This window comes from Colius striatus, chromosome 7 (genome assembly GCF_028858725.1).
Source record: "Colius striatus isolate bColStr4 chromosome 7, bColStr4.1.hap1, whole genome shotgun sequence".
NCBI lineage: Eukaryota > Metazoa > Chordata > Aves > Coliiformes > Coliidae > Colius > Colius striatus.
In genome coordinates, this window is record NC_084765.1 from 22,215,494 (window position 1) to 22,243,434 (window position 27,941).

The 27,941-nt window shown below is 38.7% G+C and overlaps 1 protein-coding gene across 5 annotated transcripts; it reads left to right on the forward strand.

Moving 5' to 3' along the window:
• Positions 1–403: 403 nt before the first annotated feature.
• On the forward strand, positions 404–27,788 carry LOC104554058 (tropomodulin-3). 5 transcript variants are annotated; one of them, XM_062000675.1, is made up of 10 exons: positions 404–479; positions 8,023–8,197; positions 9,596–9,752; positions 17,452–17,574; positions 18,173–18,262; positions 18,780–18,910; positions 20,096–20,203; positions 21,619–21,762; positions 22,125–22,269; positions 24,694–27,788. In XM_062000675.1, exons 2-10 carry the CDS (start codon positions 8,072–8,074, stop codon positions 24,723–24,725), a joined length of 1,056 nt encoding a protein of 351 aa, XP_061856659.1. In that variant the 5' UTR covers positions 404–479; positions 8,023–8,071; the 3' UTR covers positions 24,726–27,788. The 5 variants fall into 5 exon arrangements, with proteins under 5 accessions (XP_061856659.1, XP_061856662.1, XP_061856660.1 ...); XM_062000678.1 differs by lacking the exon at positions 404–479 and adding an exon at positions 659–764; XM_062000676.1 differs by lacking the exon at positions 404–479 and adding an exon at positions 782–1,115.
• The last annotated feature ends 153 nt before the right edge of the window (positions 27,789–27,941 follow it).

Here is a 27,941-nt window from a genome sequence, read left to right on the forward strand (position 1 = left end):
TTCCACTGCGTGCACGGGTACACCAGCTGGGACCTGCCGGCCTGCGCGCCCCGTCCTGCACCCACCGTGCCTTCCAAGGGGCACCGCTAGCGGCTGCCAATGTCAGCTCTCCCCCTGACAAACGCGGTTCCGGGGACTGCGGGGGCACAGGCTCTCCGAGGCCGCGAGCCACCGCACCTCAAAGACTGGCCAGGGCAGGGCCGGGTGGCAAGCAGAGACAACGCGACCCGGGCACATGCCTCGTCCCTTCCCTGCCCGCGTGGGGGTCCCTCAGTGCCGCCCCGCCACCTACGAGGCGCTGGCAGCCAACGCAGCCCCACACAAGGGAGAGGGAACGTGCAGGACCGCCGCCCCGCCCCGGCGGCGCAGGCGCGGGCTGACTACAGCTCCCGTCGTGCCGCAGGGCGGCGCGCAGGCGCGGGCGGGTGTGGGGTTGCTGGTCGCGGCTGCGGGAGGTGCGGGTCGCTGCTGCCGCCCGGGTGAGTGGGGAGCGGCCGCGGCGGGAGGGGGCCGGGGGCCAGGGCCGGAAAGCGGCTGTAGCGGCTCGTGGCTGTGCCGGGCAGGCCTGCCGGAGGTCCAGGGAGGGTTTGGCGAGGTGGGCGGCGGCGGCGGGCTCAGCCCTCTGCTGCCACAGCGCGGCGGGCGCCCGGCGGGAGGGGCCGCGGCGGGAGCAGGAAGGGGCTGTGTCGGCACTCGCCCGCCGCGGACCTCGGCGGCTCACTGGCAGCGGGGCGAAGCTTCGGTTGGGTTGCTAGAGGGGGAAGGTCAGGGCTTCGTTGGTGCGGAGCTGAAGGGTGCAGGGTGGAGTTCTCGTATTTGCGTTGGGAAATGGGCTGTGCAGCGGTGGGGCTCTCCTGGCTCTGGCAGCTGAAAGGGTGTCGTGGGCTTAGGGGCTGAGAGAAGCCGCGGCGGGTGCTCACTGGTGGACCCTCGGCTGGAGGATATTGCTTAACTTTAGCCAGCACCCAGCTTTGCCGTGAAACGCAACAACTGTGACTTTTAAACCTTTGCATGTAGATCTGGTTAGCATAAGTTTTTCGACTTGCTATATATGTTTCCTACAAGATACAGCGCTTGCAAGTTGATGACGCTGTATTACGGAAGAAGCTTTCCAGGTGCGGCCGTGGCTGGTGGAGGGTTTGTGCTCTGTGGGACTGACAGCAGGCCACCCGTGCTGGGAGCTCCCAGGGAAGCTGTCTGCTGGGCAAGGAGTGCTTGCCCCGCGGAGCAGCCGAGACCCAGCAGGCTCCCTGGGTGTCTGCGTGCACTTTTTTCGGTGTTTCCTGAGATTTTTGCACATAAGCTTTTAGCATGAGCCTGTGAAAGCTATCTACCTGTTTCTTTGTGGGTGGACACAAGTTATGTTGAAAATAAGGGCCGTTGTCAAGAGCTTGCTGTATGCTTGAAATTTGCTGTGATATATTGAAAGTGTCCTCAAAACTAATGTTTTGCTACTGTGTCAGGTATATAGATCGTTGGTGATCTAAGGGAGAACCTGAAATTGACTAGGACTCGGGAGTTTTCCTATAATGGCAACTCATTTCTTCTGCTTGTAATTTTTGACACTTTCCTGTAATGCATACAAACATTTGAATGTTTCTATAAACCTTCAGACAGCTTGCATCTGATGTTTCTCTTTGACTGAAACACTTGTAGACAGTTCTTCCAGGAGGAGATATTGTGCATCACTGTCCATGGGCAGTACACTGCAATTGAAAACAATCCTGATAGTATCTGAAAAAAACATGATGCCAAAACTTCCCTGATCCTGGACGGTTAGTAACTCCTGATGTAGTGGTGTTGCCCTGTGTGTTGAGAGAGAGAATGGACAGTTGGAGTGGTGATTTCTGCCAGAGGAGCTTCTCAGCGTAGGTGGTACCTGTGGTACCCTGGATTTTTAGCTTCTTCTGTAAGTCATAACTCCTGCCCTGCAGCTAGTTTGATGAGCATGCCTGGAAGTGTGGTGGATAGGGATGTGCTGAAATGCCACCTCCTGTGCTGCCAAGGCTGCTGCTTCTGTGCCCCATGCAGCTTGCTGAACATCTGCTTTGTGGCTCTGTTGCCCATGCTATTGCCTGGGCTGGATGAGTCCATACAATTCTGCAGTATGAGTGACTGGTTTTCAGGAACAGGCACACAGGAGTAAGTTTTTATGAGACAGTGCCAACTTCACCGCTTAGCCATCACTCAGAGCACCCTGCCTTCAAGACAACTGTGTCCTAGTTCAGTGTAGTTGTATACAGGACATAGAAAAGAGCAAAGTGGGCTTTGTCTGGTTCTATGTGCCCTCTGATACAGAGGAAGTGCTATCAGGAACTGGAAATACAGGTATTTGGATTTCTGTCATCACAGAAGAATCTTCATGGTCCTGTAGTTACTCTGCAGTAGTCATCTGTCCGTCGCCACTCCCTGGGTCACTGCATAGACAAATGTGAAGTTGGGGAAGCTCAGTTTGCCACATATAAGATTTAGTGAATTGTGTCTTTGGACAGAATGAAGCCTTGGCCTTGCTTTTGTAGGGAAATACCCCAGAACAGCAATTCTTTATTCATGGGAAACACGACTGACCAGGACTGGCATCTTAGGTGAAGGCAGGCTGTGCCCTGCTGATGCCTGGGGCCCTGGCCTGGTGCAGGCCCACAGTCTCCTGGGCACAGTGTCCCACCATGAGTACTCAGAAGGCTCAGGTGGGATTTGGAGAACTTCCTGCTAAGAAAAGGAGTTTTAGGCTGCTCAGCATGGTTAACATATAGAAACATCCTAAGGAACCTGCTGGGATTATGGTAATACTTATATTTACTGATTTTTCTGCTAGCTTTGGTAAATAAAGAGAGCTCTTTCCACTGCAAAATATTCTTCATAAACAGTTCTGTGTAATCTCATACACTGGAAAATAAAGTTGTTGCCACCGTAGTGGTTCCCAGAGGAGTGCTCAGTCTGGGCTCCTCCATGCAGCTGGGATGGCCGGCAATTTGACAGCCTTCCCCTGCTTCAGACCCCCTGCTCCAGGTCTGGTTCACCCAGAGGCTGGGTGGAAGGAGGCTCTGAAGGAACAAATGAGATGAAAGTGAACTCTCTGGATGTGCTGGCCAAAACCGGCTCGGTTTGTTTTTCGTGATGTCACTTCTATTTTAAAATAATCTAAGTTACGGAAACCATTTCCAGTGGACTTTTGACTGTAGTTTCCTGTGAGCATGATATTTCTAACGAGTAACTCCTGTTAGGGTCCCAAGAAACGGAGCTCTTAACTATAATAGATTGTTGTTTCAGGTAATGATTCAGATACTTATAAAATGGCTTGAAGTAAAGTTACTGCTGTTTTCTGATTTCTTTAGTTCTTCATTGATTTCTCAGGTGAAGGAACAATGGCAAGATTTTTGTCTCCGTGATGTCCAGCAGCATATCTTCATTTCTGATTTTTTTCAACTACTCTTCAGCTTAACAGAGAATTGAAATGTTTGTTTTGAGACTAAGGAGTTCCTAGAGAAAAGAATTTGCTTTAACTTATATATCTGAAAAAAAATAATACTATTCCTTCTGACTTCTAATGTATATAACATTTTCATGGTAAAGCTAAGAAGGATACTTGGAAGAACACTGTCTCTGCTTATCCAAAAAAATGCAAAGTATTTGCAAAGCCAAAATTGATGGGTATGGTTTTGCCTATGATTTTTTCAGTAAGATGTGTCACAAATATCCAGTCTAAATAACAGCGTCTCAAGATGTTTGTTATGCGTGTACCTTTCTCTGCTACAATGAGTGATGGAAAGCAAGTAGAATACCAAATGTGTTTAATGGGAAGTAGAAGGGCTTGTTTGAGATTAAGGCTTTAGCTGGCCTTCAATGCCCTTTTTAGGCAACAAAAATTCCTGACACTGTGTTTTAAAAACCGATTTTTAGCACGTTGTATATAAGTGTTATATATGCTGTGATTCCTTTTGTAGGGAATGTTTCTGAAAGTTGTTACCAAGCAATCTCTACGTAGTACAGAGAGGCTAATCAGTGCTACCATCATAACTTTTTAAAGGTGTCTCATGTTAAGTATGCTTTCATATTTCAAAAAGTGCTTTTGGTTTCTAAGCATTAGAAAAATATGTCCAAAACTCTTTAAATTTTCCATGCCTTCTCTTCCTCCTGTTGAAGTGAAGATTCAGTTACAGAAATATTGGAGAGTTGTGCTCTCATGCTTTATTTTTGTTTTTTATGTGAGCACTGTAGGTCGGGATTTTAAATGGCTACTTTGATCATACTATAGAAACAAGTGAGACTAAGGGCTATGTCATGAACATTAATAAGTGTATTGTAAAGGTGTCACAGTTCTAGATTTAGGATCCTGCTGAGTGTTTAGATCACTTCAGCATCGCCAAAGGTATTAGTAAAAGTGACTAAACAGAGTTTGACTGCAAGGTTCACTCTATTACTACATGGAGGAAACATAAAGAAAAAATGAGTTAGACTTCGTTTAGAATGACATTCACAGACATTGAAGATGCACAAAAGTGAAGGAGAGTCACAAGGTTCAGAATGGACCCTTTTGCTTTCTGAACTCCTCAGGAGTCTAGGTGTGGCTGCACCCAGGCTTAGTCCCACACTTGGCCAATGGTTTTTATCTAAAGGATTATATGTGCATATTTTGTCCCTTATACCACTTAGGAAAGATTTTAAAGTTTCAGTGTGCTTATTCCCAATTCACTTACTGGGTATGTCACATGATCTGTCTCTCTGTCTCCCTGTCCAGTGTGATTTTGCTCACAAGTTTGAGCCTTAGGTTTCCTAAAGCAGAGTGGATGGCATTGAAGTATATAAAAATAAGTCATTTGATAGTACAGCAGCAGGATCAGCTCAAGCTGGGTGTCTGTGGAGAAGGAAAGAGGAAACCAAAGAAATCCCTGGGCAATTATGCCTTTACAGACTATTCAGTTGTACCTCACATGACTCGTCCAACAGTAATATTTGGTGGCAGTCTTCCTCATTGGATCTTTTCTCTGTCCTCAAACAGACTTATCTTGTCCAGATGAAGCTGTTGATGGTTGCAGCCTCCCAATCTTCTGGTTTGGGTTAGCTCTGAAAGCTTTGTTTCCCTTTAACAGGTGCATGTAGATCAAAGTTTACAGCTTGAGGCAAATCCAGCTACTCACACTAAGTAACGCAGGCTAAGCAAACGGCATATTAAATCACATGACATTATAACTCTTAAGTGATTCATTCTGCTTAAAAATTATTTAAGCTAAATGACTAATATCTCCTAACCTTGAGAGGCATTCCTGCTCAAGGGGAGAGTTGTTGGGTGTGTAATTGAGGTGCCATCCAGGGAGAACTCAAATTAAGTAGCTCAGCCCATGACCTGATGTTGGTTAAAGGTCTCATTGCTTTGAGGAACATCCATGAGAAGGATCCCAGCTCAAGGAGTGATCACCGCCATGCAGCCTCACAGGAAGAGCTCAGAGGAGGCTCACTTGGGCTGGCACGTTTGCACATTGACTTGTAGTCAATTTGTGTACATCAGGAGAGGTATGCATGAGGCTCCTTGTACCCACAAATTTCCCCAGCGCCCATGCTCACTGTACTCTGCTTCTTTGTGGGTTTCTGAGGAGAGTTCTTTTTTCTGCTACGGCTCAGGTCTTTGCCTGCTTTGGAGCTTGTACTGAACCACTGGTAATTTAGTTAAGGGCGGGGCAGCAAGTGCATCTGTTACAAAAGGATGAATTATTTTCCAAGGTAAAACAGCAATTCATGGAGAGGAAATACAGCCTATGTGAATGTAATACATGGCTATTTACATGCTACTCTGTCAGAGTAAGGGGAGCATTATTCTGCAGTATGCTAACTACTCTGATCCTTATAATTACCCGTTAAAATTACACCTTTTAATATTTGAATGCAAATAGACATGCAGAAATGTGGTAAAAGCAGCACATTATGTAGGATTCAGTGCAGCCTGGTCACAAACAATGCTGTGTAATCAGCTGCAGGAAATGTTTTTCTCTTATGATAGTCTGTAATGGCTTGAAGTGTGAGAAAGGGCAAAACATTAAGGCTCTAGGAATGAGAAGTTTGCATGCAGATTGTGTGGCATCTGCTGCGGCTATCACCTAATTGTCCTCCAGCTGTTATGCACCTGGATAAACAAATACCACGAGACTATGGAAACTGTAGGAGGTGGCACACTAGGATGGAGAGGCACTTCTTTAGTTACTTTTGGAACACAGCTTTGAAAAACATAGGTGTGCTACACTCCACATTTTCTGCAGCCATTAAACTTGGATGTTTTCAGTTCTGTGACCTTTTGCAAAATGTCTAAGCTCTTCCAACATGATTGTCTTTAATTCAGAGGTAGCCAGCCACTGTTCTTTTGACATAATTTACTATGTAATTCATAATTCCTCCTACTTTTTGTTATGTTTGAGAGAACTTTACCCAAGACAATAGTATAGCTTTGGAATTATACCCTATCCATGTCAACCATAGCCTACAAGTAAGCTCTAAGTGTTTATATCCATGATGCATTTTAAAAGCGGACATCTGGAAAACAGCTGTAAATACACCTCTTTCAGGTGTAGACGTTGGTGGGAAATGAAATTTACCATTCTTGCAAAGACAATTTAAACCAGATTTACTTAATAAGTATACTTGAATGAATGGCATGGATGAACCTTCACGTGCTCATGTCTCTTCAGTGTCCCCAGACTAAAGTGCCACCATATGTAAATTTGACAGCCAAGGAGACCTTTCTTGATGTAAAGAACTGAGGTGAAAGAATCCTGTGAGCCAGATTCCATGGTATAGAATGTATCTCTAGCATTTAATTTTCTTTTACTTGAGGCAAAAATGTAAACGGATCTGTTTTTGAAGTAGTGTAAGTGCAGGTTTGAAGTAATGCAGTTAGCATATGTGTTGCAAGCATCTGAACTGGAATGTAGGCTATTGGAGAGCAAATCATGTTTTCTATATGTTTAATCTGTCTTGAATATTTCTATAGATCTGAGAAAGGGGTTAGGGAGGCTAATGAGCCTGAATGTATGATCTAGCTTTTGCTCCCCAAATACACTCTTGCTCACTTAGAAAGTCGTTCAAGTTACTTTTTGTGGATGTGTGTGTGCTAAACTTGAGGCAAAAAATTATCTGAACAGAAGGAGAATCCTAGAGCTTCTTACAGAAAAATGAGAGAAACTAACTTGTCTGCTTCAACATTGCTGTGATTAACTCTGCTTTTTCCAAGCAAAGTGCTCGAAAATTGTGACTGTTGGGGGTGGGAGGAAAGTTCCCTATGCTCTCCTGGTCAGTGAGAAGAACTATAGAGACTGTACATCTTTTTGAAGGACACCAATTTAATCTAATTGCAATATTTAGTGAGCAGTTATTCAGTCTGTTCTGTATTTTTAAAGTTTTTTTTGGTAATAGGATTGACTGGCATGCAGCCACTTTGGAGTTGTATTTCCTAAGCCTCTCATCAAGGTATTTTTCCTTGGACAGAACAGAATGTTACTTCAATTGTAGTGCTATAATTAACTCAGAGGCAAACTTCCTTTGTTCCCTGTGTAGGTAACATGCAGGGATATGAATCAGTAATAACCAATTATCTTGTTTGTAGTGAAGTTCTCCCTTACTGTCTTCCGAACAGCAGCAGCAACAATAAGTGTAAAGCATCTTAACTCTTCTTTTTACTGCAGTATTTATAAAAACTGATGGTCTTAAGCTGGACTCATAAATGGTAGGTATAGTTGGTATCTCCTCTGTTCTATTCCACAGCGTGCCTTGGAGTTCTTGTTGAGAAAACTGTGTACTGGCATTCCTCTGAAATACATGTAGCTTAGATACTGATGGAAGAGGGCATGAGATGATGAGGTTCTTGACAGCGAAGAAGCAAGGTGTAAACAGCTTCCAAGTACTCTTTGTTATTGAATAACACATAGATAAGAATACTGGATGAAAAGGCTTATCTTTCTGAGATTGATGCTGCTTTGTAGTTTGGATAGTTACCCTAACTATGGTTATTTCTTTTAAAAACTTTTTTTTAAATAGATCTGTCTGGGATTTTGAAGTGTTTGAGCAACTTGCTAGAGCCCAAGTCATGACACTCCCATTTCGAAAGGACTTGGACAAGTACAAAGATCTCGATGAGGATGAAATTCTTGGCAAACTTTCGGAAGAAGAACTGAAACAACTGGAAACTGTTTTGGATGACCTTGATCCTGAGGTAAGTATTAGCCAAGAGAAGTTTTATTTTTCATTTATTGGGGAGCTAGCCTGAAATAAATGGAGACTTCTGTTGCATTTATTGTACTTTAGGACTTTTTTTTCATAGTCTGATAATGATCTTATTTACAGATACATATATAATATTTCAACTGTTTATTTCCTGTTTGCAATGTGAATGCAACTGCAGTAGAGGAAAATGGAAGAAGGAATTGTCAGGAGGAGCTTTCTGGGACTTGTTTATAAACAAAAACTGCTCTTAGTCATGTTCTTGAAAAGGTTTATTTAGAAGGGCCTGTTTAACCTTCCTGTTTCCAGTGTTGTCTGGTAAACAACCCTTGTGCGTCCATTTTTATTTAGTTGCTTCTACCGTTGGAGTTCGGTAGGAGAGAGGATGCTCACTTCTAAAGATTTCTGGTCCTATATCTGGCTTATGTCTATTCCTTTCCTCCTGATTACTTTGCAAAGAGAAGACAAATAAATTACTCAGCTCTTGAATAATTATATCAGCATGGAGTATTGAATAAGGATTATTTTAGCTTTCTGTTATAAAAAGCTGAGTTATGTTCTCTACTGATACTGCAAACTCATATCAGAGTCCAAGACTTGTTTTTTTCACCTCCCAATTCTCTGTTCTTGCTTTAATATACCAGGATTAAGTTTACTATGATGTTCAGGGATCACTTAAAAATATTGTGATCACCCATTTTGTTGCACTGCAAGATATCCTCAATACTTTAATTTGCTTTGGCTGTATAGACATTTTAATGGAGGAGAACTGGCAAAAATGATTGGTTGTCTTTGATGACAATTGCAATTGCTATATCTTATGTTCTTTCCATCATATTTTTTTTTTCTTTACCTGATGAATTTTGTGACTGATGGTAGCAAAAAAACCAGCCCACCCTGAGTCAGGTCTAAGGTAGAAATACTCTGTGTTAAATGCCAGACAGTAGTATAGGCAGTTGTCTTAAAGACTTGGAAACACATGGATGTAAGTGGAAGGAAGCAGTCTGTTGCTGAATATCTAAACTGTAAATAGCAAAGTTTTATTTACCGCTATTCATTTAAACAGTGTTCATTCTAGAAAAGAAATGCAAAGTAACTAACAAGTCTAGTGCTTGGAGCTATTGTACTTAAAGAATTGCTTCAGTCCTATTCAGAGTGCAGTGTGTTCTATTTTAATTATTTTCTTGGTATCTAAAGAATAGATTATTTGTCTTCCCCCACTCAAAAAAAAAAAAAAAAGGAAGTTGGCAAGGGATCAAAGGTAGCCTAAAAAGGATGATGTATCAGATTTGAACCTTGGGAAAAGGGAGGAAGAACAGAGAAATGAAAGTTAACAGGTATTCACTCAGACTTTATAAACTGTATTTATTTGCTCTATTTTGTTTTGCAGAATGCACTTCTGCCTGCAGGCTTCCGACAGAAAGACCAGACTGCTAAAAAGGCTTCAGGTCCCTTCGACAGGGAACGACTCCTTGCATATTTAGAGAAGCAGGCTCTTGAACACAAAGACAGGGAAGACTATGTGCCTTTTACAAGAGAAAAGAAAGGTAACACCACCCTTTTCAGTGTAGGTGGTTATGAAATCTCTGAAGTGGACTAGCCAGAACAACTGTGAACCAAAGTTTATTGAAGCACTGGCAGCTCTAATGCTTTTTAACTTGTGACATTTCCAGATGAGTGCTGCTGAGCAGAGGCGGGATACTTCCTGTTGAAGCATTTTGTGGTGCTGGGGCTGGTGTGCTGTTTGCATGTAGCCCAGGAAGGAAATAAAACTCAAACATTTTATCAGAGATAGCAAAGTTCTGAGGGGGGTGGTATCCTCAAAGTAAGAGCTACTCCTGATTTGTGCCAGTAATAACAAATGTTGTCGGAGTGCCTGTGGCTTATGCCCTGTGGTGCTGAGTACAAGGAGGAATGTTTGTAATACTGCACTGAATTTAAAAAATAGCAGTAGAATGATGTCATGGTAAATAATGAAATGTTCAAAGATGTAGGCTGTCAAGGACAGGCAAGAGGCATATGCAATCATGTTGTTTTTCTAGTATCCTTCCTGAGAGGTTTAATAAGACTGTATAGTTATTATTAACTAATTATGTTAGTGTTATTAATTAATTAGTTAACATTGCAAGAAACTTTGAAACCTAGTGATGGTTTGTGGTTTAAAACCCACATAAATAGTGATCCAGTGAGTGGACACATTACCAAAGCCTGGGATTTTAAATCTTTGTTTTAGATCTAGTCTTCTCATGGACTTGATGGGAAGTATTTTACTGTTCAGGAGAACGTTAGAAAAGAATGTGCATCTTAAATATTGTAAGAATAGATGTATTTTTTTCACCATAGAACAAGAGTTCTGAAGTTTATTGTGCCTTACTAAGCACTATTAGTAGAGACAGACACTCCCAGTCTCGTGCTGGGCACATATATATAGGAGGAGGCTGTGGCTTTTGCCTGTTGCTACAGTGTTTGGGTACTGCTTGTGAATCCTAGCTTGCCTGAACCTTCCCTAAGTGCAGGGCAGATCTCCTTCAGTAAGACCTGAGTAAATTGTTTGATAAGTTGAATTCCAACTGCCCAAGGTGAACAGACTTCTTTCTTCTTAAGGGTTTGAAACCCTTTAATTCTGCTTAATTCTCTGGTGTGAGTCGTTGCTTATTTCAGACTTCAGTCACCATTCATGTACTGAGTTTGTATATATGACTGTGATTGTGGTGTACATTAAGTGAAAATTTTGTTGTGGGTAATTGCATTTTCTCTGTCTGTACCAGATAGATGTTTACAAGACTGTGGTGTTCTCTCTTTTCCTTGAAGTAATAGAGAGATTGACTGTATAATGGGCTGCATTGTATTATTATGTACTACTTCCTTAATACACCACATCTTGCCTTATTTGTGTAGCTTAATGCCACTTTTGTTAAGAGTTAACTGTGACACTCCTTGGCTGACAGGAGAGTGGGAGTTCACTGAATGTCTAAGAGTAAGCAAATTAAAGATAGTGCAATGTGTTGCACATAGAAAGTAGTCAAAGGTACCTATAGCAGTGGTAACTTATGGTACTGCCACTGCTGGCAAGTCCCTGTTGATCCCATGTTTAGCTCTCTAGGGTGTCACTGCTTTCTCCCCTGTTCTGCTGCTTGCCTGACACGCTTGATAGTCTATGTTAGAGACAGCTTGATGGTTTAAGATGATTGAGTTCGAGTATATTCAGACGTCAGAGCTGGCTGGGGAATCCCTTGCAGCCTGGCTAGCTTGTACACTGCTCTTTCAGGATGTGAGACTGGATGGGAAGCGTTTGCTCTACTGAGTACTTCTTTTTCTACTGAGTACTAATGCTTCATTCAAATAGGTGGTTCTTTAAAGTCAGCTTTATGTGCACATGCACACGGCAAAACTACTTGTTTGGATAGATAAAATCTGTGAGAATCGCGTGGAAAACCAGAAGGGTTCAGCTGTAGCACAGATCTTGGCTAAGAAAGATCAAATGTCATTTCCTTTAAGTAATAAAGTATTACTAAATAGCAGTCTGTCTCAATGTTGCAATATGTCTTACCAGTTTAGTTAGCAACTGGTTTTATTTTTTAAGACATGGGAAATTTTACTATTGAGTTTCTCTAATGTTTATTTTAGTACCATAAAAGAAGATAAAATAACATGAGAAATGAAATGTAGCTTACTTTCATCAAAACTAAAAATCTGGAAACAAATGTTTGGTATGGAAGTGATGCTCTGTTAAATGGACAAGAAGGCTAAGTGCAGTCTGTAGTAGCTGAGGTTAACCTTTTCTTTTCCCCTCAAGAAAATGTTATGGTTCAAATTTGGCTTGCTGCCACGTTTGTAGCCCTTTTGCACATAAAAGGTAAACCTATATAATTTAATCTTTTAAATCAAGAAATCACAATCTTTAGCTCTATGTAAAACTTGAAAGTTAGTGGAGTACAACTTAATAGTTGTATAGGATGTCTTTTATCTAGAGGGAAATTTTATCCCGATGGGCTTTTCTTTAATATTAAAAAAACCCAACAAAGATCTAACTGCCTTTTTTATTTTTCTCTTTGGCTAGGTAAATGTATTATGAAAAAATGCTAACAAATTGTGGAATAGGAGTTGATGAAAGTCTTACTTGAGTATCCTGATAATTCAGAATAAAACTGACAATTGTTAGTAACCTTCAGATCTAGAGGGTCTGGAGGGAGAGGTGAATTGGAGTTGCAGCTATTTTCTTGGTGCCATTTTTGTGGATCAGGCTTTGCTAAATTATTTCTGAGTGCCTAGCTGGTCTCATTGCTCTAACTTGCTCTCGTTATTAATTTCATAAGTAAGAAGAGGAAAATCTATTCTTGCTCTTTTCCTTTTCCTGCTTTAGAAGAACTGATGTTCCACTTGGTGATTTGGCCTGCAAGTTTACCAAAGAAGCTTACTGTGGATTAATTTTAAACATCTTGGCTTGCTACTGCTTCTGGTAACCTTGTTTCCTTACTGCAGTGTAAAGGAAAATCCTCTTTTCCAGTTGATCTAAGTACTTCATTTTGAGGTTACATGTTGTTAAAACAATGTTGTCTCTCTTTCACTGATAGGTGACTTAATTTCTCCAGATCTTTGGAACCTTTTTTTTTTTTTGCTGTGTGCTATGAGATGTGGAAGATGTGAAATTATGTAAAGTGTTCTGGTGTGAGATGAACAGTGCTACAAAAATGTGAAGCTTAACAATCTCTAAATTATATTCTGTTGCATTTTTCCACTGCCTGATTTTGTTTCTAAAAAGCATCCTTAAAAAGATACTTTGTTTTTAAACAGGATTTAATGACTTCAGTCACATTCTGTTCCAATTAATTGTTGAACCATACAGTAAACCATAGTTCAAGAGATTCATGAGAGCAATGTGGTAATAATTTCAACAAAGCTTGCTTTGTCTCAATCTGTGTATGTAAGTATGTCATAAAGATTTTGCAAGGGATACTGCAAGGACAAGGATCTCATTCAAGCGGTCAAGCAAGGCTTCAGCACTGGAGACTGTTGCCCTTGAGTGTATTCTACACATCTACCAAGTCAGACCAATGCTCCTCACTTCTCTTGGAATGACAAAAGATGAGAATTATTGCACTTGACTGAGATAAAAGCATATCTAACATTAGTAGTGTACTTTGTGCTCTATAGTACAAGGCACTAGTGAATTATTATGTAAACTAAACTTTGTATTTCTAGCCCTTGCATTCTCCCTTTCTCTTCCAACCCTCCCTCTGCATTCCTGCTGCGGTATGTTTGTTCTGTGTGGATTTTCATTTCATGTAACTTCTGCTTCAGCGTTGTGGTTGTGTGTTTTTCTGCTCTGTCATCCAGAAAAGATTGTTAGGCTGAAGCTGTAGTCATCTGGACAGAGCTCTGTTGTTGTTGCCCTGCTCAGCTGTTGCTCTAGATCACTATTTTTTTCTGTTACAGCAAGATTTGGGATTCTGTACTCTCTGCCTTTCAGTGGCTGACCTTTGAAGAAAGCACATTACATGTTGTAAATGAAGCTGATATCCTGTAGGAGCTTTGGGAAACAACTTGTCAAATTGACATTCTCCATACAAGACCACTAGAACAAAATAACGTGTGATACTCTAGCCTTAATGTAAAACAGTTTTCTAACTCACTGCTATGTGCTCCATAATCAGATAACAAGCAACAGTACTGTTTCCACAGTAAGATGCTGAGGAAGTCTTTTATAAGTTGAATTTACAAGTGAGTAGATGAACCTAAGTTTGTCACATGGTAAGAACTGGTGATTGATGTGCATTTCTGGTTTGAAGAACCTTTGAAGAGCATAAGATGTAAGGAATATATATCAGATGTTTCTCACTCTTTGTCATGATGAGACAAGCATGTATTTGATTGTCCTCAGTTGCCACTTGATTCTTTTTCTGCAAACAGAGTACTGCAAAGTGGATTTTGGACTTTCTTCTGATCTGCAAATTATAGCCACTAGCAAGGGGTAGTAGGATTGCAGGATATGTGAGCAATTGTCCCAGCAATATGCAGTGCACAGCCATGCTGAATAGACCTGACTTCTGAAAGATCTTAGGTCCCACCTTAGATACTGTGAGTCTGTGTGTGAAATATCTAGGGCACTTCAACAGACATGATCCAACATTTCTGCCTATTGTGAGGAACTTGGAATGGGAAGTTCACTCTATAGCAAAGCAGGCCTGTGAATTAATCCTGGGATGTGCATCATTTTTTAACATGTTAGCTAAAGGCCTAGAAGACTCAGATATAATTATTACATAGATGTGAACATCTATGAAATTTGCCTCTTCATGTTGTATTACTTAATTTTGCATTTTCCTTGTTGACTGAAAAGGAGGATGTCATGTTCCTTCATGTGATTAATCCTTACTGTTTGGAAATGTTCCATTTGAGGACCAAGAAAGCTATTAACCTCATGGGCTGCACAGATGTGTAATCTGTTTGTTTTATTGGGTTTTTTTTTTAAGCTTACATTATTAAAGGGGGAAAGGAAGTGCCAGACTGTCTTGGCAGCCGGCCTAGAATTAGATCATTGGCCCTAGAGACACAAGGATCTTACCCTTTTTGAACTAAGTTCATTTCTAGAAATGGGGAGTGGGGAAAGACCTGCTTTTATATGTGCATTGTAAAACTCTGAACTCTGGGCTAGGACCAGATGAAGCCTATGAGTGAGAGATTATATACACAAGGGTGTGACCTGTTTTGTTGTAAGAACTGCTCCTGATCCAGTTCATGTGACTGGAGTTGGCTGCAATGAACAGGTCTGGAAGGGAGTGACTTTTAACATTTTTGCTTTCTCTCCCTTTAGGTTATCTTAAGGATCAGGCATGTATGGATAAATTCAGTCTCACTCTTAGGAAGCAAATTTTTAGAGCCAGAAGTTCCTACCCTGTGAATCTAGAATTACTTGAAGTAACATCAGGAAAAGTAGTTCTTTTTTGTGAGTTCTATGTGATGAACCAGGCAGGAGGCTGATCTAAGTTGAAATACTTTTTTACAAAGTTGCTTTTAATTCAGATCAGTTTCCTTCTCCCACTTGCTGCTTCCTGCATTGATGCTGCTCAAAAAGCACTTTAATTCTTTTCTCCTTCCTTGTACTCTGAAATCCTCACTTTTTTACTGGTCTGTAATACTGAGGGAAAACGATGCAAATATAGCTAATGAAAGGCTTTAGATCTGCTCTTCTGAGTGTCTCAGGAGTTAATGGAAGCCTTGTTAAGCATTCTTACATCTCTTTTGAAAATTACAAATGAAGTTGAAAGTTATTCTCTCCCCAGTAGGGGATTCTGGTAAAATAAAATGGCATAGAAATGTACTGTGTCAGTTATATCAAAATACCAAAGCCTTTAATTTATGAAGATTTTCTTTTAATCATGAGTCACCACAGAGTTTCTTTGCACTGTCCATCAAGCCTGAGGTATGGGTGATAATGCATGTCAGCTGCTCTCAGCTACTGTTTGTAGTCAGCACAATTATGTAAGGAGGTTTATTTTCTGCTTCTAAATATGGATAATGACCATTTGTACAGCTTTCCAAAGAGATAGCAACCCAAGAACAAAAATATTGTGTTGCTAGCAACAGATCTTGGTCATCAGACTGCACTGTCAGAAAAGAAGCTGATAACAGTTCTTTGTAATCTGTGCTAGTGGTAATAAATTAAGTTCATTCAAACAGAAAATGAAGCACAAACTCTCATAATCTAGGATGTGAATTTGGAGAGAGAGAAGGTGGATGGGTTTTGTTGCGCCTGTGTCTGTGGTGTGACACCGGAGCTGACTTCAGGCGCTGCTTCCCACAAATGTTGAACCCAAAATCTCACTTTGTTGGAATTTCCCAGAAATAGAACTGAAGAATCCCTATAAAGCTTCTCATCACTGGGAGCTATTTAAAAATGCTAAAATTAGTGCAAACATGTAACAAGATATGCTTGTATGCAGTATGACGGGGGAAAAAAATCTCAGGCTTTGGGCTCCTGCCCAGCTGGTCTGATCTTGGAGTGTGGTGTGGTGGGTTTTCATCATGTAATTAGGATGAGTTTAGGTGTGCATATGGGAAGAGGGTGAGTTTCTGAATTTACACTGAGACTTCATAGGAAGATGATCAATACTGCTTCCTGCCCCGGGAAACAAGTGAAGGAAATTGGAACCCCTTTCTCACAGCTCTGGCTTCTGATATCTCAGGCAACTTGGAAAGTCTGAAAAGCTTTGATTAACTGTTTAGATTAGATTCTCGGTTTTCTAGTTGTGAGTTTCTTCCATAAAATGCATCAGTTTTTTTCTGTCATACAGTGCCGGAAGTTTTGCCCTGAACCTAAGCACCCTTTACCTCTCCTGGGTTCTTACCCAGCAGTAGACTTCTTTGTTCTGAAAGACCAATCATCCAAATCTGAACTGTTTTCAGAACAACTGTTAGAACAGATTTCTCAATGTGATTTTTTTTAACTCTAACTTTTCAGCTGAAGATATGTGCAGGAATTAAGCCAACTACACAGTCCTCTATTTTTAATGTCTCCTGAAATAACTTTTCCAATTACCTATCTGTAATGACTAAAAAGTTGATGCAGAACATGATATTACTGCTGCTCCTTTTCCCATTGAATTTTATGTGACTTTTCTAAGTACCATTTTAGAAAACAGTGTTATTGGCAGAGAAATTGATTGTCTTGTTTTGTGCAGTTTGCAAACTATGGTTTTCTCAAGCAGCTCAGGCATCTCTTTTACTTCGAAACTGAGTTATCATCTGAAATCACAAACATCTTGTATGCTGTAAAATAAATGAATACTTGGGTCTGTGATTTCAGATGATTCTTTGATATTCTATTCCTCTGACATGTTCAGATTGCCGTGCCTGTGTTCCTTTCTCCCTTGAGAGGATACCAGTCACAGTTCTCTAGCAATACTAGATTTTCCTTACAGGCACTTTCTAGGCTATTTAAAATGTATAATGGAGGCTTACAATTTATTTTCTAATCCTTAGGAGAAACAAAGAAGGTTGGAGTCGTAATACAGACTCCTGAAAATTTGGAATAAGTAATGTAATGTTCCTTCTTATGTTCTTTCCTCATCTCTGACTTTCAAGAACAAACAGAAGAAATCCCTTCTCATTCCTCTGTGTTGTCCTTCGTACTCTTCTCAGGATTTAGTAAATGTTATATGTATTCCCTAAGTACAGAAAAGTTTTTAAAGATAAGTAGTTATATAATATGAAGTAACATCAGGCTTTTCATTTTCTTTACTCCAGGGAAAATATTTATCCCCAAGCAAAAGGCTGTACAGTCTTACACAGAAGAAAAATTCTCTCTTGATCCAGAGCTGGAGGAGGCCTTGACCAGTGCCACAGACACAGAATTAGGTGACCTTGCAGGTTAGTTTTTTTGAAGTATGGATGGTTCATATTAAGCCAGGAAAGATCTATAATTGATGTGGTAATGTATTTGTTATCTGAAATTTGAGTAGAGGAAGTTTTAATTGGGATAGAAATCAGATGGTGTAATATGCCAGTTTGCTTGTAGCTTATCTACTTTGTTGGATCTGTGATAATTTTTAGGAAAGTAGATTACTTTGGCTTGCATTAGATATCTGAATTTCAAACTCAAAACCTTTAATTTATTTCACAGACAGACTGTTTTTTGTTGTATACACTACTGCCTTTTCTTACATATAAGAATGTGTTGCTGTGTGCCTGTGTTCCTAAGCTTCAGTCAAGAATGTTGTGACTGACCTGCACTTTTAACTTTGATGCTTGAACCTGGTAAGATCGAGTCTTTCTAAGGTGTGAAAGCCAATTAAAAAGTCTATGATAATTTTTTTTCTGGTCTTCCTTAAATTATTACAAGATTGAATGGCTTATTGTACTGACAGCGGGCTGGTTTACAGACATCAGTTGCTATTTAATGGAACTCTGCATCTGAGCTGAATCAGGAACAGTAAAATTGTGGGGTGTTTTTTTCTTCCTTTTACAGCTATACTGGGAATGTCCAACTTGATAACAAATAATCAGTTCTGTGACGTAGTAGGAAGCAGTAATGGGATTGACAAGGACAGCTTCTCAAGTAAGTGTGTGTGCAAGTGCTAGGTAAATGAGTTCTTTGTACTGCTCACAGTTACTATAGCATTAACTATTTTCTGTTGCACTGGCATTCTTTGTACACTATTTTTTCTTGAAATGGAAATGTGCATGACTATAATATTGCTAATTGAGTTGTGGCAAGAGTGGCATTAAAATGTGTGTACCCTAAAATCTATTTTACAGTTAAGTCACTTTTTGGGGATAGAAGTAGATGTAAAAAAGCATTTGTGTGTCTTGGTTTTGAGATTTCACATTTGTGTTTGTAATTCATGTCCTATGTGTTTTATGAAAAAAGCTGGTGTGCAAGCAAAGCAGAAAAGCTTTGGAAAATAATTGAACTTTATGAAAACATGGTCAGGAGAGGATGGTGTGCTTTTTGGGTGGGGGAGAGATGTAAAGACTGATGAAAAGATCTTTAATAGTAAATATTTAGTATATGTATCACTTTTTAATAGTGAAATGTGACCTGTTTGATTACAATTAAATGCCTTACTTTTCAGATATAGTAAAAGGTGAAAAAATGTTGCCTGTTTTTGATGAACCACCAAATCCCACAAATGTGGAGGAGACACTGCAGAGGATTAAAGATAATGATTCTCGTCTTGTTGAAGTTAATCTAAATAACATTAAGGTAATTACCTGAAGTCTGTAGTAAATATGCTGGTTTTTCCTCAGCAAAACACACTTTAAGCTGCAAAACTCTGTAAGAGAGCATGATAGGCTTATTTGAAGTACAGCAGCCTTTCTGCTAAATGTTGCAGTGTGTGTAATCCCAGAAACCTGGAGTTAAACCAATAAACCATCTTGGGTTTTTTTTGCCAAATGTGTATTTAAAAAGTCTCACATTTTCTTACTGCCAGCCCAGATTTTTGTTACTGCCAAGTTGGCAACAGTTCCAGCAGTTCACCGTGCAGTTAACTACTTCTTTGGGTGCTTTGTCCTTGATGAAGCAATGTGTTCTCAGTTACTGCTCTTGCAAACAAAGTCATATTTGTACCTGATATCCTTCCGATTCTTGTACAAAAGAGCTGTTGGCAATTAGGGCAGCTTCTACTCATAAGTCTCACAGTTGGATTTTTAAACAAGACTAAAACTTTTGTGTACTTGTGTGAAAGAAAACAGAATGACGGGCAAAACAGCACACCTGACTCAAGAGTGCAGACATCAGCAACAGGCTGTTAGCTGCAGCTTCACTAGCAGCCTAGGCTATTTGTAGCCTTTACTAAAGGAAGAAAATAAAATACATGGTTTAAGAATATTGTACAATAGAGAAACGGTAGCCAAAATTAATGCCTAAAAATGCAACAGAACAATGTTTCTGATATAATAAACTGAGAAATTTACTGCCCTCATTATCTAAAATTATACCTTTTAAGTTTGATAGCTACTACGTGTTAAAAATGTATCAAACTGTAAATTGGTTAATTCTGGAGTTAAAAGAACACAGAAAGAAATGCAAATGCTTTCACCAATCTAAAGTTATAAATCTTTTTATATAAGAGGTTGATTCGATGTTGATAGCACAATGTTTTCCTCAGTATCAGTTTCAGTCAGCTAAATACTTTAAAACACTCTTATTGTAGCAATGGCATCAGTGTAGTAAAGATGACTTTGCTATATAGAATTGGTGACTCTAATAGCCATTTCATCTCACACACAGCTTTGCTACACATGTAGGCCTTTACTGTGAGACTGCTGGAGAACAGTGATAGTTAATATTATTTTGCTGTAAAGAGAATAAGATAATGAAAGAAGTTGGGGTGGAGGGAATAAACTTGTATATCTCAAGAGATTGAAATGCTATTTTTACTTCAAGAACATACCAATTCCAATGCTGAAAGAATTTGCAAAAGCTTTAGAAACCAACACGCATGTGAAGAATTTTAGCCTTGCAGCCACCCGAAGCAATGATCCTGTTGCTGTTGTAAGTACTCGTGCTAACATGTTTAAGTGGGATGCAAGGGAAGTTAGCATGGAAAGGCAATGGTGAAAGATTGAACTGAACCTTGTTTAAATATTTAGGGATGAAAATGACTGAATTATTTAACACTGTAAAGTATGTTTTCTTTAATAAACCTGTGTTGTATCAAAGTTGGTAAATGATTACTAGTCAACTAATATACAGCAATGCATTAGATATGAGTGAGAATTCCTTTTTCTAATCCCATTCCCCTGATTTTTTTTTTGCTAACCTCTTCTTCCTGTTCTTTCTTTCCTAATTGTTTAGTTTCTGGTACTCATTCCAATAGCTAATAGTATATCCAAAATTAACTTTAAAAAAAGCACATTTGAGGACTGAGAAGCTCATAATCTTTTCAATTAATTAAGAGTTGTAGTTGAAGCAAGTAGTAAAATACTTGCTTCTCTCATCTCCTTGCTACCAAGTATTTGCATAAAAGATTGGTATATAAAGCATAACATTAGTCAAAGTGCCTAGTGTGATACAGTTGAAACTTTATCACTTGGTCCCTGTTTTCCTACACTGAATCAGAAGCAGAATGTTCTTTGTTTATAAATAAAGAGAAGAAAACAGCAGAAAGTGATTTGCCAGGACAATTCTTTGATTTAACTAGTTTGAAAGACTCAAATGAACAAAAGAACATTTGAAAGCTTTGTTTTTGGGTGAATTAAAAAGTTCCTTTTCAATAGAACTGAAACATTGGAAATAAAAATCCTTAAAGGCTCGTTTTCTCAGGTGTGGCTTTGATGTGTTTTTTTGCATTGTGATTTAATAATAATAAAAAAAAAGAATAATTTTTGTGACAGTAAACCTCAGCAGTTACCTATTCTTATTTCCTTATTTTCTCAGAAATAAGATCAGGTATATTCCATTTCCATAAGAGTGCTTTTAGCTACATGCTGGTATTGTATATAGAGCTTTGAATTTTACCTCTCCCTACCAAATCTGTAGACACAAGCACTTCAAAAGTCAGATCTCCTGTTTACAAATTAACCACATCTAATTCTCCTTTCAGTTGACTAATGCCCTTTATTTGGCCTTTACTTGGCAGCTTGCAATACTCATTGTATGGTGTGGAGGCTTACAAAATGGAATTGGTCCAAATGCTAATTTCAGACAATTTATATTCTGTGTAGCCTTAGTTTGTAACAAGAGAAGGACAGGCCTTTTCTTGACTAAATACTATTAAAAAAGAGAGTGCAGATAATGCCTGCTTGAAGACTTACATAAGTCTCAAATAACAAGTGAAAACTTGCAAAATTACATCATGCATCTGTGAGCTTGTTGCTCTTATTGAACTAGTTAGTGGAAAGCATTATCAGTGTGTCCTGTGATGTAGCAAAATTCACAAGTTTAATGATTCTTTCTTGCATTCACAGGCCCTTGCAGATATGCTGAGAGTAAACACAAAATTAAAAAGTTTAAATATAGAATCAAACTTCATCACTGGAGTTGGAATTTTGGCACTGGTTGATGCACTCAAAGACAATGAAACATTGACAGAGATCAAAATTGATAATCAGGTAAGCGAGCTGCTGGTAATATCATAATTAAATCACTCTGTCCTAATTGACTGAAATGTTTTTTTTTTTTTAAGACAGCTTGTGATAAACTTTAAAAAATATTTTACTTTAAAATATCTAAACCTCATGAATGATTGATTGTCCTTAAGACTCTCAGAAGCATCCAGTTGAATTTGATTCTTGGTCACTTTGGTGCGTGCTTCTGCTTTAAAATACACAAACATATTTTACAACCTTCTGCTTTTTTAGATTAACCAAATGAAGCTAAGTGTTTATTGACTGATATGGTGAAAGTATTGTGATCTCTTTTAGGGTAAATACACATAAACTCTGTTGTCTTTGTTTACCTTTTATATTAACAGAGGCAGCAGCTGGGCACGATTGCAGAAGTAGAAATTGCCAAGATGCTTGAAGAAAACACCAAGATCCTTAAATTTGGATACCATTTCACACAACAGGGGCCTCGAGCCAGGGCAGCTGCAGCAATCACAAAAAATAATGATTTGGGTAAGACCTGTCCGTAGAGAGTGACTAATAAATGAAAGTGTGTGCGGCAGAGGTTTTAAAGATGTCTGGGTTTCCTGCTTTTCTCTTGACATGACCAGAATAGCAAAATAGGAGTAGATCAGTATCAGATTTCTCCAGTGCTTTACTCCTACTCTTCTGTTGCTGCTTGATGTTCTCCTTTTATTTAGTTACAGGCCATTCAGGTGTATGAGTTGAGGATTTTTAGCACAGTATAGAACAAGAACACTCAAATTCTATGTGGGTTGTGGCAAATAGAGGAAAAATAATAGTTTTGATTGTTCAGTTTCATTCAGATGAGATGCACTGTTTCTTCAAAAGCACTATTTGACATTAATAGTGCAGTATGCCCTCTTCAGTGCCAGGACACAGACTCATTTGGATTGCTTGAGCAAGGAAACTGATCATATTGTCACATGTGGGACTGGGTCATCTTTTCCCCTATGATTCTGTTCACATGCAGGTACATTCCTCGTCTCTCTCAAATGTAGCTGGTAGCAGTGGCATCTTTATTTGCTGCAGTAAGTTTTATTGGAGCTCATTTGTTAGAATCCTAGCTAAATGGGCCAGCAGAGAATTGGTTAATAATGTAGCATGTGAATAGAAATCAGTTTTGTAATAATAATAATAACTACAGCTTGATAATGTGGCCCATATATTTAAATAGAATAACATTTTAAAACTCCATTTACTTAAACTTTTTGGCTTTAGGTAGTAAGGGTTACACGTCTCATCAGCGTGAAAATGAGCCAGGCAGTTTAGTAGTAGTTGTTCAGGGAATGACATAGGAAATGGGAATTTGGTTTAAAGATCTGCTTTCCCTCTGAGTAAAGTTTAAAGTGGAGAACAATTCTTAAGAAAATCAAGGAGGAGGAGTAGCAGTAACAGAATAGGGCACAGAGAGAGAAGGAAGGCACTCAGTCACTGCATAACTAATTCTCCAGATAGATTCTAAATCAGCTATTCTTATTTTTTCATCATAAGGTTTCAAGCGTGTCTCTCTTTTTAAGGTTTCTCTTTTCACTAGTTCTCATTTTAGTGTTTGACTGTTGGAAATCTATGTTTCTACTGATACCTTGCCTTTTTTTCTTTGCTTTCTTAGTCTGGACTATGCGAGTAAAAGTTTCTTCAAATACCTTTTCATCTCTTCAGCCCTGAAGCTACAGAGACAGGTTACTCTGCATACCCAGCTTGGGTATTTAGCACTGAAAACCAAGGTGTTCAAAGTCTCTCATTTCTGTCTTTGTACGTTTCTTCTACAAAAATAGTTTACATCTTCTTTATCCTTTGATTGCACTGTGGTGTACTACTTCCCTTTTCCTTGTCTGAAATTGTGTGTAAGTTGCTTTTCACTGCATGATTGGAGTGAAGTTGGAAACTCTTCCATCTCTTGTGATTTGATGAAGGCAAGTATGCACAACTTCTGTCACCGACAAAACCAATTTGGATTCAAAGGGAGATTAAGTATGGGTTACTCTCCAAGCAAGCAATGTGTTGGCTTTGTGAAGAGTAAACTTCTAGTAGGATTTTATTTTGAGAACTTCTTTAGACTGTATTTAAAGCATTTCTTGAGACAGGAAGAGGGAAGGGAAACAAAACAGCCTTCCCTCTGATATTTGGACCTGAAGGTAAAGATGATCAACACCAATTGCAAATATCGGTAATACTACATGACTTCCAATGAGTGGATTTGCGAATAGAATCACTTTCTTTCTGCACAGATATGCTTGCTCATGCTTTTTTTTAAGCACTTTTCTTTAAACAAAATGGAGATGCCTCAGATAATTCCAAAGACCCTTAGCCTCATTTGTTACATCTGCACAGAAAAGGAATATACCATTTGATTGGGAAAAGGAAAATATCAATTAAAAATATTACAAATATTGAGTAAAACTCCAGTCATTCAGTCAATCTGACATATTCTTCAGTCTAAGTGAGCTTTTAGTGATTTCACTCTCCAAATTTTGTTGTTTTGCATTTTCTGCCAGTTTTAATAATTTTCATTAATGGAATGTTTAGGCTGTTGAATGTAACATCTATTTTTTTTTTTGTGAAGTGTATAAATCATATTAGATCTGCTGTGAAACTCTTGCACTATTTCTTTTGAAGCCATGTAAACTTAATTCTTCACCACTAGAAAACTGTGACATCAAAGAAAAAGTACTGTCTGAAGCTGCTTACCAAACATAAAATGATTGTGTCCCACAAGCATGTCCTCATAAATATTTGAAGCTGTTCATGAATAACATCATAAGCACTGCTAAAGCATAAGCTTAAAATGATGGACAACACTGTTAATTCAGTTCTGCTGTGTGAAACTTCATGCAGGAATGTAACTGCTGATGTTGCAGAAATACAAAAAGTAGGATGATGAAATAGTAAAACCTTTTTTTCTTCTTGTTACAGTTCGCAAGAGAAGGGTTGAAGGAGACAACTAGCAGATCTTGTCAAAAACGTGTGGAGGTTTCAAGGGTTGTAAAGGCATGCTCATCACCGTGGGCTTTGGCAATCCTGGACTACATTTACCTGGGTTAGAAGGGAAAAGACTGGAAACCCCATTCCTTTTAAAGCAAAGCTATATTAATCATCTGTTGGTATGCGTCACGTTTTTCAGATTGAGACCCAGTAACTGCACCAGTCTCTGTACCATAGTTTTCGATTGGTTTCTTGAAGAACTTTCTTATATTTCAAGACTTTGGCTGTTCTTTCTACTAAAAATATAATTGCAAATCAATGGTATCATTGTCTATAGTCAAAGAATGGGACATTCAGGATGATTGGGCAGATAATGACCCAACTGAAATGTTTGTTAGAAAATCTGGGGGTGCTTATTTACATGGAGGGGTGTGTATATTGAAAACTATTTGTTAGCAATAAGGGATTCTTCACACAACACTTGGACTCGTGTAGAGCTGTTCAGCCTTGTTCATATGCACTGAAGAGAAATCTTTCACAGCAGTCTTATTTGTAGTTTTACTTTAAAAAAAAATTGTATTAGTTCTTGATACTGTGATTATGTTAAGACATGCTATTAAACCAAACAAAAATAAATTGGTCAAGGACTTCTGCCAAGAGTTTTGAGGAACTAACAAAAATACAGAAGCCTTTAAAAAGAAAAAAAAGTAGGAGTCTTGCAAAATGCTGTTTTTTGTCTTACACTTAAATCCTTAAAAGTCTTTTTCAAAGAGTCCCAAAATGATATCTTGCTCTGTATCTAATCTGGATGTTTTTAGAGGGATTTCACCAGCTGTTCATCAGCATTATTTAGTTTATATTCTTTGTTTTAAAAAACCTTATCTACATTGTTAAAGAACAATTTCTTTAGAAGTAGTGGACATCCATTTTTAAAATTCTGCATAATTCAGTACAGGAAAAGCAGCCTTAAGTGTAAAACCACTGTCCTAATTTGATGGCAAATAGAAAAATCCTCTTTTTTTTTTTAAGCTGTTGCATTAAGCTATTAGTACTTCACATAAATCTGTCATATTTTTAATAAAGCAACAAAGTTACATTTCTAAAGAAAGGATTTTTCTATTCTACTTATGTCTTCAGGTTGAAACACTACATGAAACATGCAGAAATTGACCAATATGCAGTGTCAAATCTGAATGGCATAGTAATTGTCAAAGTATTTAAAGTTCTATAAGCAAACTAATAAGGCAACAAGAATCACTTCAACTTCTGTACATAATCACAGTAGACTTCTCTGAAATAATAGGAAAAATTAGAGGCTTTTTGGAGTAGGTCTGTTTGGACTGTATGAGTGTGCAGTGTTGTCATGAGATCATAAACTCATAAAAATGTTCTAAACCACTGCTTGGCTGTGTTTATAGAACTGACAACTTCATCAAAGAATCATAATATGGTGAGCGTTTTATGTATAGGAAGCATTGGACAGATTTTTGTATCAACATTGTATTTTTATAGTATTACAAAAATGTGACAGAGCAACTCTCTGGTCAGGTTATAATTTGCTGCAAATCTTGTTTTGGATCTTTAAAGACAGATTTTATTCTGGAGGTGACTTTGAGTTTTACTGCAACTGTACAGAGAATTTTTAACTATAGTGCTTTTAGTAAGAATGTATATAACTGGTTTATACTTGTGGAAGAACATTTTCTTTTTTGCTATTTCAAAATCAGCCTTCTATTTTAATTACAAATAAATGTGTGCTCTGAAAAGCAAGTCCGAATTAATTCTGTTAAAACCAAAGACTATACATCTGTAACTATATACTGTATACTATATAACTGTAGCAAAAAAAGGATTCTTTTGGTTTTGACTTTTATAAGTTTTCAAGAACCTTTTAGATTTTTGAAATCTGAGTTCTTATATAATATGCATAAGGTCACAGTGAAGTGGCTTTTTACAGACAGTGCTGTACAAACATGGCCAAAGCATGTCACGTGCTGAGTTGCCTAAAGCTGTACTTTACTCTTTATTTGCTAGGCATCATAATCATTTTGTGTCAAAAAACAGGCTGTAATGTCCTCCTTCATTTGTTGAAGGGCTGCACGCTCATGGAATCTGTTCATGTATTATGTTTCTATGATTTATTTTATCATTATTTAACACAATTAGGCAGTTACCTCCTACTTGAAGATGGAGAAAAATGAAAGGCTGGATTATAGACATGATAGCCCAAATCCCTTTTGTACTTTATTAAATCAAGTCTAGCTACTTAATGATTTATATTCCAATCAAAGGCTGGGGATGTTAAGCTGCATCTCTCAGGTGTCCTGTCACAGTGAATAGTAGCAGATCTTAAGAATTGGTTTAGCTCTGTAGACAGCAACTAAATAGTTGACTGCTTGTTGGCACTTTCAAGACAAGTACCTGACAGGCTAGGCATAGAGACATATATTTAGTGGGGCGTTTCAACCAAAAGAGTTTGGCCCTCTCAATGGCTGGAAGACATCTGGCATGGGGCACGTGACAGTTGCAACTCTCACTATTGTGCCTGCTGTGTGTATCCTTTTTAGAATAAATGAAGTAATTCAGTCTGTAGTCAGGGCTTATAAATGGTCTCAACAAGCAAAGTGAATGCTCTGATGTAGTGCTACTAAGTGTAGTGAGATCTTGTGTATGACTTCATTATTTCTTGAGTGCAAAAGCTACTTGGATAGGCAGCAACCATAAAGGTTTGGGTTTTTTTTTTTTTCCAAAAGAGGTGATGCAGATTTTTCTTCTTGATTTATATTTTGGGCATAATGCAGAAGTCAAATGACTCCGTATGTTGATTCTGTTGGTTCCAAGCTAAACGTGGAAACATAGCCTATATTCCAAAGCAATTCTCTATTCACTGTTGTATTTTTTAAAAATAATATCATTCTCTCCACAGCTTGAGTAATACTGTTTGTGAGCTACAAACGAGCAAGTGTTCAATTTAAATTTCCACTGAGGAAACGTGAATTGAGAATTTTTGCTTATCAGCACTATATGCTGTCAGATTGTAAACCAGTAAAAGTTTTTGATTATTAAAGTACTGTATTCTTCTTGTGGTTCTGGGGTTTTGTTTGGTTAAGTAGCACACTGACTTGCTTAAAGTTGACCCATGCAGTTATGTCAAACCATGACTTTTTCTTCTCCAGTAGTAAAGTCAATGAACTTGGTACTTGTGGAAGGGCTACTGCCGTGGAGTGTGATTTTTCACA